This window comes from Lontra canadensis, unplaced genomic scaffold, assembly GCF_010015895.1.
Source record: "Lontra canadensis isolate GAN:19392208 unplaced genomic scaffold, GSC_riverotter_1.0 scaffold26, whole genome shotgun sequence".
Taxonomy (NCBI): domain Eukaryota; kingdom Metazoa; phylum Chordata; class Mammalia; order Carnivora; family Mustelidae; genus Lontra; species Lontra canadensis.
In genome coordinates, this window is record NW_022631020.1 from 9,561,729 (window position 1) to 9,570,435 (window position 8,707).

Here is an 8,707-nt window from a genome sequence, read left to right on the forward strand (position 1 = left end):
TTGTGATCTTTTGAGTTCATGACACTTGCTACTAATTAACTCTAGCATATATATTTATATATATATATACATGATACATATTTATTTGTTTTATTTTACTTTGTTTTTCCTGAATGTTTAAGGTTGCTGGTTTTGCAATCTCAACTTTTCTCCCCTTCTTCTCCGGAGGAAGACTGCCAAGCAAAGTACCCTGCATTCTTTCAGTCCCAGAGAAGGACCATAAACACTTCTGTTTATTGTATCTTGGTATGAGTTGTACCAGGTAAACAAAAACAGTCAAGCACTGGGTGGAACAATGCTTTATTTTAAATAGAGAACAGACAGAGCAAGATCAGCTTAAGAGGTGGGTGGGTGTTGGTTCCCCAAGGGCAGAAGATCTCTTAGTGATCTTCCTTGCACACATGCACACATCTTTCATCCCACCCTGGAAGGAACATTCTCCTCTCCCTAGGGAAAACATATAAAACAGCTCGGTTGGCTCAGTGCCATGTAACATACATGCTTTAAGAAAAAAAAGAGTACCTACTGAACATGAAACAAGATGTCCCCACTCAAGGTGATAAATCTGGCAGACTGGGCTCTTTATCTCTTGGAAAGGAAGTGTTCCAGACCCAAGGCCCATTCTATTTTTTTTTAATTATTTCTATTAACATATAATGTATTATTAGTCCCAGGGGTACAGGTCTGTGAATCATCCGGCTTGCACATTTCACAGCACTCACCATAGCACACACCCTCCCCAATGTCCATAACCCAACCACCCTATGTGGCTGAGTAGAGGTCAAAAGAGTGTGCACATAAGACAGGCATTTGGATAAAAAGAAGGGTACAAATACAGATGAGAAGTTAGCCTGGAAACCCTATGAAGAACATTCTCTTTAAAATACCTTTCAGTAATGGAAAATACACATTCTCTGTGAAAAGAAAATTTTCATTACTGTGATGTGACAATTTCAGAGACAGAATAAAGTCATTTTTAATGTTTTTAATAATAATTGTAATATCAAACACTTTTAGCTGAAAATGTTATGTCGTCTGTCAAATTTGCATTCATTTTCCCCTTACTGTCTGATTCCAAAATAGTACTATCAGGTATCTCTTTTGGAATGCAAAATAATGTCAGAGTCTGAAGGTGAAGATGAGGTCAACATTTTTAAAAACAGCAGCTAAAGTTAATTAAAGGTAAAAGAAAGCACAGTGCAAAGCAATTATACCTTCATCATCTTTCATATAAAAATAAAAATTACACCATTTTTTAGGTTCTTTTATTCTGCATATACACTATTAAAAAAAAGTTTACATAGTACAGAATGATTTCAATGGAGATAGGACTTCAAACATTTGGGAGGATCACAAGTTATTACATCATATTTCATCAAGGAATTATTTCATTGTCTTTTTTAATTCATACCTGCCCATCTATGACTCATTTTTCCAGTTTTTAAGATATAATTACAGAGCAGTGTGTATAAGTTTAAGATGTACAACATAATGATCTGAATTGCACATACTGTGAAATGATTAACACACAGTAAGTTTGGTTAATATCCATTACCTCTGTGTGAGGTATATATATATATATATATATATATATATATATGTCATATATATATAATAATATATGACATATATACACATTATATATATATGTGTGTGTGTGTGTGTGTGTGTGTGTGTGTGTTATATAATATGATTAACTACAGTCATTTTGTTAGACATTATAACCTGATACTTAATTATAACTGGAAGTTTGTACCTTTGATCACTTTCCTCCAATTCTCTGTACCCCAAACCCCTGCCTCTGGTAATCATGAATCTGATCTTTTTTTCTATGAGGGCTGCTTTTGTTTATTTGCTTGTTTTTTGAGATTTCACACATAAGTGAAGTCATATAGTATTGTCTTTCCCTGTCTGACTTAGCGTTACGTTTTCAAGATCTGCCCATGTTGTCTCAAATGACAGGATTTCTTTTTTTTTTTTTTTCATACCAAGGCAACAGCCCCTTTCACGTATATACATATATCACATCTTCATCCATTTATCTTTCAATGGCCACTTAGGTTGTTCCCATGCCTTGGTTTTTCTAAATAATGTTGCTATGAACATAGGGGTGCTGATATTTCTTCAATATAACAACTTCGTTTTCTTCAGGTAAATTACTACAAGTGGAATTGCTGACTCATATGGCTGTTCTATTGTTAATTTTCTGATAAGCCTCTTATCTGTTTTCCTTAGTGGCTATTTCAATTTATAATCCCACCACAAGTGAACACGGGTTCCCTTCTCTCTATATACTCACCAGCATTTGTTTTCTCTTATCGTTTGGACACTAACTATCTTAATAGGCATGAAGTGATAGCTCACTGTGGTTTTGATTTGCATCTCCCTGATGGTTAGTAATATTAAGCATCTTTCCATATATTTGTAGAGCCATCTGTATATTTTCTTTGGGAAAACTGTATATTTAGGTCCTTTGCCCATTTTTATGTTGCATTATTTGGTTTTGTATGTGTGTGTTTTACTATTGAGATGCATGTCCCTATCAGATACATGATTTGCAAGTATTCTTTACAATTCCATAGGCTGTCTTTTCATTTTGGTGACCATTTCTTTGTCTGTACAGAAAATCTTTAGTTTGATGCAGTCTCACTTGTTTATTATTTATTTTATTGCTTGTGTTTTAGGTGTTATATCTGAAAAATCATTGCCAAGACCTATGTCAAGGAGCTTTTTCCCTGTGTTTTTTTTTGTTGTGTTGTTTTTTTTTTTTTTTTTTTTTTGGTAAAATAATAGATATTTTATTCCAGCTCTGGGGTATGAAAAAAAAGGAGGGTAACATCCTTCTACACATCATTCTAATTTAGCTAACATTAATTTGAAAAAGTTAAAGCAAGTATGTGCATGTAACTGTATAAATATTTATATACACACATACATATTTCATCAGTGTTATAAAAAACCCTAGTTTTTTATAAATACACCTTAAAAATCATTAAATGCATCCCAATACTTCTGCCTTTTCATCAATCACTTAATATTGTTTGGAGTAAATTCACAGTTTGTGTTTTAATCTCTTATGTGATTGGCCAAACTGTACATTACATTAGAAGATGTGAGAGAAAAACTTTGTTTTAAAAGTTATACCCCCCCAAAAAAAAGTTATACTCTGTTGTCAGTTACCCTTTACATGATTTTTCCATCGTTATTTTCAACTTCATACATCTTGTAGTTCTCTACTCAGAGGATTTCAGCTTCTAGTGCTGTACATTTCTACATCTTCTGGATGAGACCGTCCGTGATCCACGAGCTTGGGGTCAGGCATAAACTGTGTAGCACCTGAGGTGGATTCTGATTTTGTCTTTGTTTCAGAGCTGAGTTCTGCTGGCAAGGACACTGAATATTTCAGGCTGTCAGTTGTTTCTGCAGGTATTTCTAGTGCAACAGAATTTCCTAGCTTCGATTTTCCTTTAGGATTAGGAAGTGATTCTTCTTTGTTGCTTTTTGTCCACAATGATTTAACTGCTTCATAAATTTGCTGGCTTATAGTATATGCCTTTTTCCCAGTTACCTTTGCAATTATTACTGACTGAACTGGGTAGCAAACAGTGGCTGCTAAGGTGGCCAGTCCCAGTGGATAAGCAATTTTTTTAAACCTAGAACCTTTTCTTGCTGAAACCAAGCCTGCCAATCCTGAAACTGTAATCACTCCAAGTTTTGGAAGAAAATCTTGAGGTGGATTCTTCAGGTAGATATATGCATCTTTTCCCAATTGTACTGTATCCATTATCCCATTTTTCACAAACACATAAACACCCTTGCACCAGCCAATATAACGACCAGTTGTACTGCGGATGGATGCAAAGCCCATTTGTAAATGACTAGGCTGCTCTTCAACATATTTAGACTGCAGAGGTGGTGCGGTATATATGGGAAGCTGCTCTGGATTTACTAGCTGCTTTTTGCATTTTTCTTCTTTAGCTGCAAGCACAGTTATAGATGCACATAGCAGACCTACAGGTATGGTTGTCAGCTTTCCCATCCTAACAACCACCATATCTGTGATCTTCTCCTATGTTTTTATCTAGGAATTTTATGGTAGGGGGAGAGAGAGTAGGGGGAGTGGGAGAGGGAAAAGGAGAGAGAGAGTCATAAGCAGGCTCCACTCCTAGTGCACAGCCCAATGTGAGGCTCAATCTCACAACCCTGAGATCATGACCTGAGCTGAAATCAAGACCTGGATGCTTAAATGACTGAACCACCCAGGCACCCCTATTTCTAGTTAATTTTTATGAGTGGTATAAGATAAGAGTCTAGTTTCATTCTTTTACCTATGAATATGCAATATTTTCAGCACAATTTATTGAAGACAGTGTCTTTTCTCCATTGGAGTATTCTTGGCTCCAATGTCAAATACTCATTGACTGCATATGCATAGGTTTATTTCTGGGCTCCTGATTCTGTTTCATTGTTCTATATCTGTTTTTATGTCAGTAACATACTATTTCAACTGCCATAATTTTATAATATAGCTTGAAATCAAGAAGCTATACAGTTTGACGGTCTTAAGATTTTTCAACATACAAATAAAATTGCCATGATCTTTGTAAGTGATCTCCCAACCTCTTAATTTATTCTTTATTCTTTTTGAAATTTTTACACGCTCACTTTAAGTAATATTTAGAATTATGCATTAATGTTCAAAAAATGAGCAAGCATAAAGTTCTGTATTCACTATGCCAAGTATACAAATAAAGAAAAATGACATAAAAATAAAATAAAAGCATTGGAGAGATAAAAAAGAGGGCTTCATAGGATTCACATATTAAAACAAATCCTTGTCATCAAAATTTTATAGGCCCTTGAATACTTTCTTCTTGTTATGAAGAATCCTAATGTCTTTATAAAATATGGCTCAAGCATATCGATTTATCCTACCTTTGGAAAGTCTGTATCTGATTTTATAGAGTTAATTCAATCTCTAAAGTATACATTTCCTATTTTCTCCCATAATGTAAGACTTTGGAGTCCTTCCCCTTTTCTTTCTCAAATGTGATTCATCAAATGCTTCAGTGAGAAGATATTATTATTATTATTAAATAGAAATCAGTAAGATATTGACCCCTGCAACATGAATTTATCACACACATATTTATGATAGATGTTCCATTCCCATACTTTTTCAACTGTTTCCTGGTATTTACTCACATAATCTGAATTTTGAATCCAAACTACCAAACATTATTTAAAATGTGCTATTGAGAGTACACATGGATTTCCATAAATGTCACACATTCAACATATAACATCTTGGTACCCTAGATAGGAAAATGACATATGTCAAAACTAAAAATTGCCATCTAACTCTTTCTTTATACAGAGTTCACATTATCACAAATAAATCAGAAATAGCTTCTGCAGATCTTAGGTTACTAAGGAGGATTTGCCCTATTAGTCATAGTAAATTCCAAGTAGTTCCATCTGCTGCTTGTTTCACAATTGTTCAAGGTCTCAGTCATTTTACATCATTCACTAACTAACACTTGTCTGATTTTTTAAAAAATATTTTATTTATGGGGTACTTGGGTGGCTCAGTGGGTTAAAGCCTCTGCCTTCTGCTCAGGTCATGATCTCAGGGTCCTGGAATTGAGCCCCACATAGGGCTCTCTGCTCAGCGGGGAGCCTGCTTCCTCCTCTCTCTCTCTGCCTGCCTCTCTGCCTACATGCGATCTGTCAAATAAATAAATAAAATCTTAAAAAAAAAATAAAAAAAATTTATTTATTTATTTGAGAGAGGGAGAAAGAAAGCAGGTGAGCACAGTAGGGGAAGGGAGAGGGAGAAGCAGACTCCTTGCAGAGCGGGGAGCCTGATGCAGGGCTCAACCCCAGGACCCCAGGATCATGAACTGAGCCAAAGGCAGAGGCTTAAATGACTGGGCCACCCAGGTGCCACAACACTTACCTGAGTTTATAATCACAAATATTTGCTTAGTTAAGCAACTTCCACATATGTATCTAGACCAGATAGTCCCAAAGTGAAGCAAAACCTTCATCCACAGAAACCATGATAAATAATATAATTTTTTTCTAATTTTATGAAATTCAGAAAAAATCAAGACACCAGATAAAAAGCACAGAATCTAATGTAGTATAAAATAATCCATGTAACTCTTTAAATATAAAAAGTACTACAGTATAAGGATTACCAAACATCACGATTTAAGAAAACCATAAATCCACATTGCTGAAAAGAAGACACAGTCTCAGGAAAGTTAGTGTTAGGCCATGGCCAGTCATCAGCTTTTTAGATTTTATTTCTCCTACATTTTAATTTCTTTTCAACAAAGGACTTTTGCTACAATCTTTGAAACACTTGAAACAATACAAAAGTGAAACAAATCCACTGTCTTTCATTTTGGCCTCAACATTTTCTCCCTCCAGAGGAGCCTTCCACTTACTTTCTACTCACAGCTTGGAACAGGGATTCAAAACTGAACTCCTTTTCCTTTCAATACCAACTATTTTTCAGCCAAGACTGTAAATCTCATTTCAGTCATTCTAAATTAAATTATTTATAAGAAACTTTATTAAGGTAAAACCACATTATCCCATGCAAAAACAAACAAACAAGCAAACAAAAAAACCTGCTACTTTCTATTTTAAAGATTATCCAATTACCATTACATCACAAATTCCTTCCAAAAGGATATTTTACTTTTCTTTGTTTCTAAGATACTTGAGAAAACTATTTTCTCTGATATCTCTGATATCTATAGCTATACATCTATCTATCTATCTATCTATCTTCCTTTCTTCCTACTAAGTTTGACCCTCTATTACGCCGTTTTCACCTACCATGTACTGAGACATTTTCAACTGCTTTGCTTTGTTCTTCTTCTTCAAGTTTGCTTTTGTTGTTGACATAATCACACCCTTGGTCCCGCCTCCCACTGCTCCATCATCTAGTTCTTCTGTCATCTCTTATTGAACCTGAGAAACAGAGAGAAAAAAAAAACAAACAAACAGGCTTAGGCATCAACTTTTCATTGTGGTTAAACATGATAGAACAAAGCACATCTTATATAAAAATCTGTGTGAACTCAAATAACAAGGAAACATAAAAATATTTACACAGAGATACAATGATTTACAATGAAACAAAAGACATCTTTCTAGTCAATATTACTTTGATTAAACTAAGAAACGTGTATATCTAAGAAAGTTAGATATATTGTTTTCCTTTCTTGACTGTACATTTTAAATTGGAAATGTACCTCATATACATTAATTGAGATTTAACTGCATAAGTCAAAATCCTGTAAAAATCCTATAAAAAAAATCCAATCATGGACTTATGTTCTAGTCATGGAGCACCTAATAATATATATTTAATATAGAGATATCAAATATATGTCATATACTAAATATACAGATATTAAATATATGTCAGAGGAAATTACTCTTCATTTTTAGACATAACTAGAAAACTTTACTATAGCAGTTACTATTAAATATTTATTTGTAGTCATTCTCTCTAAAATAAAGGGTTACTAATCAGAGAGCAAATATATATATGTTAAAAACATTAATTAAAATAAATGTTCACTTCATTATACATGAAACCAAATGACTCAGAGTCTTACGTTGTAGTGGGAATTCATTTAAGTGTAAATTCCCAATGTGCAGGAGCCATCTGAGTTATTAAATGTGCCCTTTAACTCATAAATACTACACATTATGGGCTGGATTGTGTTTCATATATTGAAAGTCCTAACCCCCAGTATCTCAGAATGTGACATTATTTGAAAATAGGATTGTTGAAGATATTATTAGTTAAGATGAAGTCATACTGGAGTAGGATAGGCCCCTAATCCAATAAGACCTGTGTCCTTATTAAAAGGGGATATTTGGACACTGACCGGCACACAGGAAGAACACTATACAAAGATGAAGGGAGAGATCAAGGAGCCCGGGGAATGCCAAAGATTGCCAGCAAACCCCCAGAAGCTAAGAGAGAAGCCAGAAGTTCCTTTATGGCTCTCAGAAGGAACTCTACTGACACCTTGATCTCAGACTTCTAGCCACCCCAACTGTGAGACAATAGATTTCTGTTTAAGCTAACTAAGATGGCCTTAATAGTCCCCTCAGCTTGACTAAACTTTAGGCAGGTTACTTCCTGACTCTTTGTTCCTGAGCTTATCTTAGCTCATTTACTTTAGAAAACTTGCAATTATTATTATTTTTTTTCTCTACCCCTTGGAGATGTAAATCTTTTCCCCTCCTCTTGTCAGTTTTACAAACCAGGAAACTCTTTCTCAAAGACGTGGGAGACATTCCTTTGAAATGTAGATATCAAGAAAAATAGGGTCCCAATATCCTCAGGCTGAGAGACTTCTTTAAGCAGGAACTGGAAAACATGGATGACCTAATCACATTGGCCAATCTATCTTCCATTGTCTTGTACTTTTCCAGTAGCTTACCCCAGTGCTGAAAAACTTTCCTGCCTTTTGTCTGAACAAACTTGAGTTCAATCTCTCATCCTTATTGCATTAGTCTTGAATAAAGTCTCACTTGCCTATTTTACTCTGTCCAATTCTATTTTTCATTGACAAAGCCACCCAGTTTGCGGTACATTGTTACAGCTACCCTAGTAAACTACTCAGATAAGTAGCGTCCATTGATGTCTGGTAAATTAATAAGGCAGAGAGCT

General features: G+C 34.8%; 1 protein-coding gene across 1 annotated transcript; it reads right to left on the minus strand.

The window, feature by feature from the left end:
- Window positions 1–3,247: 3,247 nt before the first annotated feature.
- Window positions 3,248–4,054, minus strand: LOC116871538 (MICOS complex subunit MIC27-like). Its single transcript, XM_032864263.1, has one exon. It carries the CDS (start codon window positions 4,052–4,054, stop codon window positions 3,248–3,250), a length of 807 nt encoding a protein of 268 aa, XP_032720154.1.
- Between the last annotated feature and the right edge of the window lie 4,653 nt (window positions 4,055–8,707).